Source organism: Pempheris klunzingeri, chromosome 10, assembly GCF_042242105.1.
Source record: "Pempheris klunzingeri isolate RE-2024b chromosome 10, fPemKlu1.hap1, whole genome shotgun sequence".
Lineage (NCBI taxonomy): Eukaryota > Metazoa > Chordata > Actinopteri > Acropomatiformes > Pempheridae > Pempheris > Pempheris klunzingeri.
This window is the reverse complement of record NC_092021.1, coordinates 7559276-7571528: the sequence shown is the minus strand read 5'-3', so window position 1 is coordinate 7571528 and position 12253 is coordinate 7559276. Positions and strand designations below refer to the sequence as shown.

At 43.8% G+C, this 12253-nt stretch overlaps 2 protein-coding genes across 5 annotated transcripts in view; both read right to left on the bottom strand.

Moving 5' to 3' along the window:
- tns1b (tensin 1b) overlaps positions 1-3388 on the bottom strand; it is a 147887-nt gene extending 144499 nt beyond the window's left edge. For all 4 annotated transcript variants that reach the window (XM_070838545.1, XM_070838548.1, XM_070838549.1 and 1 more), the window contains exon 1: positions 3263-3388. In XM_070838545.1, coding sequence (XP_070694646.1) covers positions 3263-3358 — 96 coding nt within the window. In that variant the 5' untranslated portion in view covers positions 3359-3388. The remainder of the gene's footprint in view (positions 1-3262) is intronic.
- Positions 3389-7126: 3738 nt separating this feature from the next.
- cyp27a1.1 (cytochrome P450, family 27, subfamily A, polypeptide 1.1) lies at positions 7127-11983 on the bottom strand. Its single transcript, XM_070837963.1, has 9 exons — positions 11744-11983; positions 11014-11195; positions 9818-10017; positions 9475-9672; positions 9042-9205; positions 8548-8714; positions 8280-8361; positions 7822-8022; positions 7127-7405 (listed from the first exon to the last, which is right to left on the bottom strand). The coding sequence occupies exons 1-9, from the start codon at positions 11981-11983 to the stop codon at positions 7274-7276; spliced, it is 1566 nt and encodes a 521-aa protein (XP_070694064.1). The 3' UTR covers positions 7127-7273.
- Between the last annotated feature and the right edge of the window lie 270 nt (positions 11984-12253).

Sequence of the window (12253 nt, the reverse complement as noted above, 5' to 3'; positions counted from 1 at the left end):
TTGCTGGCAGCATTGGCTCTGGGGATGGTAATGTCTGCCTGTCAATCGAACACTCACTAAGTCCCGCCCACCTTAGTTACTGTTGCTACGCCTGTCAAGCTGTGCGTATCCGACATGTCTATAGACGGCTAACTTCAGATTATAGCCCTCCTCTGTCTTGAATGGGGATAAAATGATTAACTCTTCTTGACTTTCCAAATGTTATCAGACCGAATCGATCAAATTCTGACAGTGAAACAAGTCCTTTTGCAGGGGTTGTGATGCTCAAAACGTATCCACTGTTCCACAGCCGCCTCTTTTTCGGCCAAATGGCATCACGCGACAGACATTGTGGTTGGAAAATTAGTTTGGCCGCTATGTAAGACTTGATTCAAAGTCCAGTGAACTTCCTGAGGTCTTGGTACAGTCTCTCCGAGCCGCTATCATAGTGTAGACTGACAAGTCACATCCACTCTTAATTTATCTCTGGTGTTGGTCTGCCAACTCCTAGGACGTGTTCTGATTTTAAACACAAGTGGTTGCATATAGACAAGACTTCTAGATTGTGTTTCACCAGCTACATTTTTACATCAGCAACTCATCACTTGACACTGGGAACATTGTCAGCTATTCTGAGCTAATGTGCTGGGAGTGGCTGCCTAAGGTTTTATATGGTAATGGTTAGCACAAGCTTTTGAGATTTGATCATACGGAGGGAGGGATCCAAAACAATGAAGTGAACATGTCTAAAAACTGATGTCAGGTTTCCACTCAGTGGGAATGGCAGAACTAACAGCATCGTCACATTATGAAGTGCCATTTCTAGCACTGAAGGTTCGAGTTCAATGAAGAATCCAATCAGAACATTTTACTTACAATTAAAAATCATCATGTAAAGATAAAACGGCTAAATCCATTGGTTGGGTTTCTTTAAAAGGGTTGTATTCTCCAATGAGAACACAAGCCTGGGGTGCAGACCGTACAATGCATCATCTTGATTTAACAGACATGTCTTTGCAGTCAGATTGTGTTCTGCTCTTCTGTCGACTGTCCCGTCAGCCCACGCACTGCCGATATACAACAACCCCTAGATTCCAAAAAGCACAGCGCACATTCCTCCTGAACCTTATTCAAGAGCCCCTCATGTGGTTCAAAGTCTTGGTTGTGTACTTTGGTTTTACATGAGGGTTTTACTTTCTGGCTGATTGTTATCGCCCATCAAAAGGTCTGCGCGATGGGCCTCCCTGAGCGCTGCTGACAGGAGCGGCCTGACGCTCCCCCTTCATCTAGGACACAAACCGCAAGCGTCGCACGCGCACGAGGAGCAATTACAACAGGAAGCGACTTCTCTGCACCTGAGCACACCGCCGACAGAAACATCAGCATGGAAAAAAAAAAAAAAAGAGAGCAAATGGTATGCAAAAAAACACATCCAGCACAAGAGGCATTCCACACACACACACAACACACAACATAAATCCAGTCAGCATTAGCAGTGCTTAGGGAGTCTCTCTCTCTGCAGTCAGGTCTGACAGAACAACAATGACCAGCTTTCAAGCACCTTCTAACATGTTTCTTTCAACTCACGAGGGAACGCTGGTTGTTTACACTCCTCACTTCACTTGGGTGACTGTTTTCAACACTTTAGCACCACTTCATTACTTCAACCACAGCTCTGCTGGCAGAGCCGGGGGAATTCATTCCTCACAGCTTTCCGTGTGCCCACAGCCCCGCACGCCTCAGCGCCGTGATGTTTGTCAGTGCCACCAGACAAGTCAGCATATCTGGGAACAGCAAATCCACAACACCTAGAAGAGCCTCTCCAGTAACTTCCCAGAAGCAAAAGGAATTATACTGACTGATGTACCGTATGTACCTGTGGATTATTTAAACTTGACCAAAGCACCTGGGAAAAAGACGGTGAGAGACCAAGCCTAAACGTCCACAGGTCCAAGATCACAGGGTCTCCCCTCTGATGTGATTAACGGTGTTAATTAACTTCCGCCTGGAAATCAGTTCAAATGAGCACATTTGGAGCGAGATGAGGGGTGTTGATGGAGGGGCACTTGAGCTTATGTGACAGAGCTGCAGGGGTACATCGCACAGAGAACTACAGGAAACGACAGGCTACAGGCGCACAGGACTGGAAGTGCACAGAAAGACATGTGACAAGAGGATAGCGTGGGACCGTGGTTTTAGTGAGCAGCTCTCTTGATCAAATTAAAAAAGGGACGTTAAAAAAATAACTTCAGTGCACGAGCAACGCAAGTATTTCTGAGAAAGACGTCCTTTAATGTCCATTCCACTGCATATCTGATGAAATCTGAACTACTCACTCTGTCAGTTCTTTTTGAACCACCAGCCTAATGCCTCATTAGCTCTGGGAATTCTTAAAAAGTCCTGAATTTCTCAACTCCAAATAAGTGTCATCAAGCAAACCTCATCGCTTTGGCAGCATGACACTTTCAAGATGTCACGTCCACACACACGGAACACTTTCTAGCGTTGATTTTTCTGTGATAATAAGGTGTTGAGGAGTCGAGGAGGGGTGTTTATCTACATGCAGAGCTTGGAAGCCTTTTTTCATCACATCGTGTGACTGTCACAAGAAATAAATCTACCCTAACTGGTCTGCTGGGTGAAGGGAGCTTTTGGCTCTGACAGAGGTGGGAAATCAGTGCAGGTCACAGGCCACTGACCACATTCCACAGTGCACAAATTAGTAGAGCAACACCAGCAGAGGGTAAGAGGGAGAAACCGTTAATTATTCCCACTCCATCAGTATAGGTAGGATCACCAGTGATGATCCCAGGACTTTTTGTCATGGAGCGCACGCATGCCTGAACTTGGACTTTTCAGTCATTAGAGTGAATGGTTTACTTCATCCACCCACAGGAGCTCTGTTTGAATGCCTAATGGAAAATTAGGCATTCAAACAGGGCTCCTGTTCACCTGGATCGGCTGTGCGCAAGCTCTGTCTGACTAATGTAACTGGCTCTGGCTATATTCTGGCGTAAAGTATGCTCATGTGTGCTTTTGGCAGTCTGGAAGTGCCTTTAGAGGACTTTCCCCTTCCCTCAGTACACTTCATGTTCAGTTTGTCAAGTGGAAGCAAAGGTCGGCCAATCTTATCTCAAAGACAGTCAGTGGGTTATAAAGCATGCGTGATTATGCAAATAAACATCTGAAATCTGCAGTGAAAACATCCTTAACAAACAAAGTCCAGTCTGCACCAACTCCATCCTGTTCTGACCCACATTTGCCACCCGCCAGCACTTCTTACCTTGGTCAGACCCTCTTTCTTCTCCTCCTCATGATGGTAAACGGGCATTTGCAGAAAGTCGTCTTCACAGCAGATGAAGCTCACCGTGCATCCCATCCGAGCAGAGCCAGAGCGCACACGTCCAGACCCATCCAAAGGCTCTCCCGCTCGGTGTGTCCCCCCCTCCCTCTCTGTCACGCCTCTGCCGCGGGTCCTCACTGACACTTTGTTCCGCTCAAACAGGCGACACATGTGCGCCGTCGGCCCGCCATCACTGCGCCCTCCAAAAGTAGAGATTTAGATTTAAGAGGAGTTCCGACCTGTTTGCGTCACTTGTTTTCGGCCGCGCCGTGTGCGCACTGACAGCCACACTGAGGCGAAGTGACTTCCCACCGTGGGGGAACACAAACAGGTACCTTGCAGCCTCTCTCTCTCTCTCTCTCTCTCTCTCTGTCTCTCTATCACACACACACACACCTCTTCCTTGCTCTAAAACACACTGACACACACACACCTTTCCGTTTGTGTTTCGTGATTGGTGGTTTGAGCCTGTCACTCAACTCTAGAGGAGCTTGATTATTTAATAGCCTGCACGTGTGCAAACATTTTAACAACAACCCCCCCCCCCCCCCCCCCCCCCCCCGCCCCTCTCTCTCTCACCCTCCCCCAACGTGAAAAAAAAAATCTGCTTGATTTCAATGTGTTGGTCAAACAGTGTCATAGAAATGAGCTGGTTTCTCGTGAGGTTTCACATCAGCTGGCTCGTCCATTCGGTCCGAAAGAGTCCACATGTGGTCGGGAACAGTGCAGTTCCAGCTGATTCACCAGCACTACTGGTCTGGGATCAGTCTCTGCACAGCAGAAGCAGGGGTGAAGTTCAAGGCCTCTGCTCTTTTCATGACAGTATGCCGCCCCCTGCTGGGCGGTTTGTCAAATAGTAGTCAGAAGCAACAGCAACAATGTTCTACTTGGACAAACAATTTGCAATAAAACTATTTTTTTTCCACCTCTAGAACTTAAGTAAAAGGAACATTATAATAATTCTAAAGTAATCCACTACAAGTAAAAATCCTTCTGACTGATCTGTGTGTGTCTTGTTTGCCTAACACCTCTGCACTGTGGCTTAAGCAGCATTTTACTGTTGTAGCTACTTTATACATTTTAGTAATGTGGTTCCCAGTCTCCGGAGGTGGTAACATGATTAACTGGAGAGGAAAGAGGAAAGAAAACCAGCATCAAACCAGCTTTCATCTTGTAGAATTTTCTCTAGTCCTTTTTGGAAACACTGGGCAGCTCCCTGTCTCTGAGCCTGAACAGTTATTTGAATGAAACCGTGTCATCTGGAACTGACACGGAGCCCCGACTAGACACTGCTTTTTCTGTACGTCAAACGTTTGGAACAACTAATGCAACTTTTAATATTGATTTTACTGATGAGACCAAACTTTTCTTGAGCCACGACAAGGGTCAAAATGGGGCCCGAACAGACGAGGTAAGGCTTGTTTTCAGCTCAGCTGACTGCCGGAAAGGCCTTTTGCTCTGTGATGGCAAACTGAAGCAGCAGTTGAAGACTTGCAGCTGCTACTGACTAGTTAAGAGAAATATTAATATGTATATTCACAAACAACATTAGGCTGATCAGTCCGGTGGTGTGCGTGATTAATGGCGGACAGACGGATACAAGTATACACACATGACCAAACACATCATCTATCCAGGATATGCTGGAGAGGATCATGTTAAGGATGGCTCTGTGCCAGCATGTATTACAGGGCCCTGAAAGTGGTACACAGCATGAAAATGTACTTAATGCCAAGCTGACATTTGGAGTATTGGATTTGCTAGGAGAGGAACAGAAACAAGGCAGAGTGTAGTTGATTCAATTTGAGTTCACACATACACCATGATTATCATACCATGAAATACAGTGCCAACTTTTTTTATAACTGAAGTCAGGTACAAGGTGTGGAGGCAGCGAAATACTGATAAATATTATTTAACTCCCAAGATATTGAACTAAAAAGACCGTTTTATAGTTAAGTTTCATTTCATTTCTAATCATCTAAATCAGGGGTACTCAAACTCAAATTGGCTCGGGGCCACTGACAGCGTTGTTATCTTACAGGAGGGCCACTACAAAATTCAAGTTCAATATTTAATTTGTCATTTCAAACAAAACAAAATGTAAACTGCAGTTTAGATACATTTTCCAAACAGTTGTTTTCAACTTCTAGTACAGGTCTTTTGTTCTTGCTTTTTTTTTTTAAACTCAAACAACTTAATTAAAATAATCTAACAAAGCTTCACTCTCCAGCAACAAAGTGAACACAGCCACAGACGGTGTTTGCTGAAAGAGGAAGACACTGGACACAAAATATTGGTAACTTGCAGCATGCAATCCTTCAGTAACTGTCCTTCGGTGGAGGGTTTCCCTGCATTTTGGCAATTCATTCACTCACCATGTCACTGAACTTCCAACTCCTCTTCGGCTCTGCAGAGACAGGAGTCCTCTCTCTGTAGAGACAGGAGTCCTCTCTGCAGAGACAGGAGTCCTCTCTGCAGAGACAGGAGTCCTCTCTCTGCAGAAACAGGAGTCCTCTCTGCAGAGACAGGAGTCCTCTCTGCAGAAACAGGAGTCCTCTCTCTGCAGAGACAGGAGTCCTCTCTGCAGAGACAGGAGACAGGAGTCCTCTCTGCAGAGACAGGACTCCTGTCTCTGCAGAGAGGACTCCTGTCTCTGCAGAGAGGACTCCTGTCTCTACAGAGAGAGGACTCCTGTCTCTGCAGCTGTGGCCTGCTGTGTGCTCTCCTCTCCCTGCTACTTCTCATGTTGATCTCCGTGTGTAGTCCAGTGATGCAGCTTGAGCTTATATTCCTTTAAAACTGCGACTTTTTCCTTGCATATCACGCAGGCTGCGTGTCCACTGAACTCCACAAATAAACACTGAAATGTCCATCTTTCTTGAAACTGTCTGTGTTCTTCAGCCACTTTTCTTTTTGCCTTGGACAGCGACACTTTTACGGCTCACAGTCAAACAGTGACGCATTGGCGCCACCTGCTCTCCGTCATGGAGAACCTGTGAGGACCTGAGCACCACCTTTGCCCTTTGACTTTTGCTACCTTGTCAACATACGTTATTGTAGAATGATTTATTTATTTTTTGATTATTTATAATTCATAATTTGATATGAACAGGTAGTGTACAATGGTTTAAGCATCATTTAAACTAAATTAAACTAAAAAATATTTCGCGGGCCGGATTGCATTGTGTTTTTGACATCTGGGGAGGGCCGGAGGGTGGGGGCCAGCGGGCACAAGTGGCACAATCATCTAATTTCTCATCTCATAGCAAAGTATGACGTATGTATCTATGCATCTTGCTCGGTCTTAATATGATACTGTTAGCATTCCAAAAGTGCTCAGTGGTTCTTCAAAATATTGACTGGCAAGCAACTTTTTTTGGCAGATGCTATTTGCAGTTATCAACACTATTTGCCCTAGCGTGTAAATAGCCAATGTGGCTGTTTACACCCTAAGGGATGTTTGAAAGAAGATCTATAACCATTATCTCTTCCCAAACCTACAGCATAGGTAGCTTTGGTGCCCTAACCTGCAACTGAAACCTGATAATAATAATGAAAGAAATATTAAAGTTAACCAAGTTTACAAATAAAGTATTATATATTCACACAGGATTTAAACACTGTTCTCCTGTTTTGTTTTTTTATTTAAACAGCATTTTTAAAAGAAAATACATATAAGCTTCACACTTCCTGCTATTGTCTCACTCTCTTAATACATCAAATACTGATACAAAAACCATATATAAACAAGTATTTCATTCATATGCAGCATTTGTATTCAAACCCATCTGCAAAACCAAATCAAGCTATTCATTAAATCATTGATTTAATTGCAATGGCAATGCAATTAAATCAAAGCAATGGATTTGACATTGAATACGAAAGATCTAAGGCTTTATTGCGCTGTACTAGGTGAAACATCTGACATGTTGTATTTGCAAAAGCAAATCAAGCTGCGTTTTCACATCCTCTGTGCACCAAGTGTAGGTTTAATGGTTGGGCTGGTACCAGAACAGAGCGGCAGATGCATTTCAGCTCTCCAATTGAGGGGTCTGGTTTAATTTCAAACAGTCTGATTAGCTGGAGAAAAAAGAAAAACATAGTTACTGAGGTTTTGTTAAACCTGACAGAATGAGGTCATGTCAACACACGGGCCTTCTCATGGATTAATTACACAGAAATTTGTTGCCAGGATAATTTTCGGTGAGCTTTTTTTTCTTTGACTCATTTGCTCATGTGTTGCAGGCAGAAAAGAACATGTTCTTTTAACTTAAAAGCTGCACTAATCAATATAACCATGTAAAAAATGATTTAAATGTGAATAAATTCATAATATGACAGGGGTCACTGCTGGTGGTGATCCAGCCGAGAATTATCACCCAATTCAGCAGTTCCCCACACCTCTACATAAGCATTTAAGCTCTTTGCTCATTGCTCATTAACATGCTGCAAATCAGTCGATGTCACATGGGTTTTTTTCCCCACTTTTCACTTACCCGAAACAGAACCAAGTACATCTCGAGCTCAGCAATTCGTCGACCGACACAGCTTCGCACTCCAAAGCCAAATGGGATGGAACCAAAGGGGTGTGGTCTCTCACGACCATCTCGGAGCCACCTCTCCGGGTCAAACGTGTATGGATCTAAGAAGGTGTCTTCATCGTGACTGATGGCATAGTTGCAAAGCAAGAAAGAGGTCTGGAGGAACAACAATCGACAGATAACATATTGAAATTCAAACATGAAATCCTAGTCTAATGTACTTTTTTTCAGTTCATTTACAGTTTTTGCACCTACTCTTGATAGTATTGTAAGTAGTAGTAATAGTAATACAAAGCATAGTTAGGGAATTATAGACTGGAACATTACTGGGATTTCTCTGGGATTTTTTTCTGGTATAGCACAAGTACATACAAAAACAAGAAGTTTAATTATGGTAAAAGAAGCAGACCCACATTCTTTGAAAATTGATATCCACCAATAGTAACATCCTTTTCTGTCATGACTCTTGCATTCATAGGGACCACAGGGTACATCCTGCAAAACAAGAATCAATTAGTTCCTTTTGTTTAGTTTAGAATGGTTGTTGCTGCTGACTCATGAAAAGACAAAGTTTGAAATTGTATGATTAAAAAGTGGACCCATATTTTACATTATTTTACATGTTGGCTTGTGTGGAGACTGAACATCGTTTTAACACATAACATCTCTGATGAGTCTCACCTCAGTGTTTCCTTGATAACAGCCTTTAAATATGGCATCTGAGTGACCTCCACAGCAGAAGGTATATGGTCTGCTGGTACTGAGGTGGACACTTCTTTATAAAGTCTGTCCTGGATTTCAGGGTGCCTGGACAGCAGGTACAAAGTCCATGACATGGTATTGGAGGTCTTGAGAACAAAGACATACCATTATGTAAACAGGCAGAGAGATGCACACCTATACAAATATATATCTCAAATGCATATGCAGAGATGTGTTCAGAATGCGTCATGGCACAGCTAACGTCGTTAGGTTTTTGAGGGTAGATGACTTGTTCTCATTCTACAGCCCTACAATTTAAGTACATGGAAAGATACCACAGGCACCTGAGCCAAACAGCATGTCTTTTGTCGTGGGCTTTGGCATAAAAACCACACTTGACTGCGGGGATCAGCATTAAAAAAAGAACAAACAAATCTTTTTTTATCTATAAGGATTGGTAGAGTCACATTTACCGTGTCCACGCCAGCTAATAGAAGCTCAGCAATGCTGCCGTACACATCTTTGGTGCTCATCTCAGTGTTTGAGAGGAGGTATGTTAGGTATTCGCCCTCCACATCCTGGTTGTTGTCCACGCACTGCTGAAGGACCTCCATCCTCTTGTCAATCAACTTTTTTGCTAAAATAGGTGCAGAAATGAAAGTGTTCTTATTCTTAAAAAAAAAACCTCTATACCATGCTCATGTCTGCACGCTGAAATTAGCATTAAGACTGGAAACTTTTACAAAACAAATTAACATGTTACATATCGTTCAATATGTACAAAAACCAAAGTGTGAATAGCCAGTGTTTTACTGGGTATTGTGCATGGGGGAGTTAACCATCAAATCACTACAACCAAGCTAACACTAGTAGTCACTCTGCTGTGTTTATCTCCTCACAGCTCACCAAAGCTGAAGATGCCCTCCCAGCCAGCAATGTAGCGCCCCCAGTAGGGCAGTAGTCTGCGGCTCCACTTGGGCGTTATCACCACGGCCATGTGGTTGGAGAACATCTGGACTATGGCATTGATGAAGTCTTGAGTATCTGCTGGGATTTCCTTCTCCAGACATCCAAGCCTCGTCTCAAACAGTATGGAGGAAATACCTGAGTGGCAAAGGTTAAGATTTAGGACAAGGAAAAGAAACCTATTGGTAAAATTATTAACAGAAATTCAAAAAGTCACAAAAAAAAGCAGCCAAAATTTAACTAGTGGCTGAGTGTGTGCAGCTTTAACTGTCTCTCTACGTGCCTTCTAGTGAGAAACAGTATAACTCGTTGGCCATATTGGTCACCAAATCTCCTGTGGGGCTGCACTGACGTTGGTAGTGCATCCTCTTGATGAAGTCTGTAACGACGTCATTGATAATGCGACCATACTGGGCAGAGTCCTTGGGACGCAGCATGCGCTTGTTCAGCATCGTCCTGAGGTTAAACCACCTCTCCCCCTCCCTGGTAACACAAGTAGTCACAGTGAGAAACAATAATAACCCTGCTTTAGGTCTCTAAACGTGTGAGATCTTTGAGCTTAGTGAGCTTAGAGGTTTTTCTAACCCTTCAACCACATGCCAAAATCTTTCATGAGACTATGAGATAAGGTCAAAAGCCCAGGAAAAGAGACAAAGTGGGTGTTTAGTTTAGAATTTTTTGTCACACAACGCTTTCACTTACACATCTTATTTATCTAAAATGGTTGCACTGCAAGTTTTTACTTAATATCTATGTTTTCCTGCAATACTGAGGTGACTCCTGATTGTTGTCTCGTCGTGTTTGTTAAGTTGTCTGTGTTCACTTGTGTTTAGTCTCATCTCTCATTTCCTGTTTTATTTTGAAATCTAAACTCTCCTCTCGTTTCAGGTTATTGACTTCCTGCCCTTGTGTGTTTCCCGCCTTTGTGATTGTCCATCCTGCCCTGATTGTTTCCACCTGGTCCCCATTACCTCGTGTATATATTGTCTGCGTCTCCCTGTGTCCTGTGCCAGATCGTCTTGTCTCGTCGAGCATTCAAGTTGCCAATTGTTATCTTGCCAAGCCTTTGGAATCTTGTAAAGTATTTTGTCATTGCCCACGTCCTTAAGTATTGTTTGCCTGTCTGACCTTATTAAAGTGTTCACCTGTCTGAGAGTTTCCTGTGTCCTGCTTTTGGGTTCTACCTGGTCCAGTGCCTAGCTCTGATACTGATACATACTTTAAGTAGAAATTTATTGGGTTTATTTATTCCCTGATGGCCTACCCAGTAGGCAAAGACTGTTGTAAACATCAACCATCCAGTCTGCGAGCAGTCTGTTTCTCAGTAACGGGTCATAATCAACCCAATCCACTCACATGACAGGACTTTGCCCTGGAAATCCCTTATGTAAGAATTACAGGTTTTACCAGTTATTTTTTAGACATGGGGGAGTAGTGACAGGAACGGGGATGCACACACGTCATCTTTGGCAGTCTTACTCTGTGAAAGGCCCATAGCCGAATCCTCTCATGTCGCGATATTCTTTCCACGACGACATGTCACCTCTGGTTGGGAACTTGTCGCTGTTCCTCATGACTTCCTCCAGCAGCTTTGGAGTGTTCACAGACACTGACTTCAGTCCATCTCTGTACATGTTCCCGTACCGCTGCTTCTCATAGATCTATTGGCCAAAGGCAGGATAGAGGAGTTAAGAGAGAAGCCTGTGTGAGCAATCTCACGAGATAAGAGGAAATTCAACAACTTCAGCTGCTGCCCATGTCACATGTTAAAATCAGTTTCAAAAGAATGCTGTGCACGTTGATAATGGAGATAAGCAGACGTGAGCCAGTGTGACTGAATGCCTCACAGAAAGCGATCCTACCAAGCAGGTAAACGATCCTCTCCCTTGTGAAAGTCAGCTGAGACTAGCTGTTGTTATCTGGAGGTTACTATGGAAACAAAGGTATTGGAAGCAGCCTGACATTTTCTATTATGCTGCATAGCTAGGGGCAAATGGCATCACTCACAACACACTTTGCTCCCTCCAGTAAATTGTCAGCAGGTCAACTCAGCATCAATATCAGTGTTAGTTATATCACGAGTTTGTGGAATGCATCATAGGCCTATAGAAAGCATGCAAGACTTTTTCATGCAGCTTAAAATAGTTGTACATCACTGTGGCATGTCCTCCAGAGGCCACACAGGTCAGTGCACTACAGCTGGGCATACCTGTAGCTCATGTATGCGGTTGTAGAAACCCTGAAATGTCATTCTGTATATCATCTCCAAACGGCTGACTTGTGGGAGGTCTTCAGCTGTCCGAGGCTTGTCCTGGAAAGTAGAGATACCCCTCAGGGCAGAAGAGGTGTTTCTCAGCTCCCTGCAGCAGACTCGGGCCACGGCGGCAGGGAACGGCAGCAGCCCACTGCTATTCCTCCACGGCACACGTCGGGACAGCCACGCAGCCATTGAGAGGGCAGAATAGCAAACATACAATGCTTCTGTTACATTCAAGAACCTAGCAGAGCAGGGAGGGGCCATACCTCACAGAATCTTTAACCCTTCCAGCTCAGCTTTCAAGGATCAACCATGGCCAAGGCCGTACAGGGCCGTTCCAGCAACACATCTGTAATGCATTATTACACTCCTGAAAAGCCATTTCCACTGTGCTGGGTAAGTAGAAAACTATGTAACTCTGAACTATATGTTAATTGTATTCTTTCATTTATAGTATTGTAC

Coding starts and splice junctions, on each gene's coding strand:
- cyp27a1.1 (XM_070837963.1), bottom strand. CDS start 11,983: ATGGCTGCGTGGCTGTCCCGACGTGTGCCGTGGAGGAATAGCAGTGGG. Junction 9,673..9,817: donor ATACTGTTTCTCACTAGAAG/GCACGTAGAGAG, acceptor TTTGCCACTCAG/GTATTTCCTCCATACTGTTT. Junction 8,362..8,547: donor GTTATCAAGGAAACACTGAG/GTGAGACTCATC, acceptor CTTGTTTTGCAG/GATGTACCCTGTGGTCCCTA.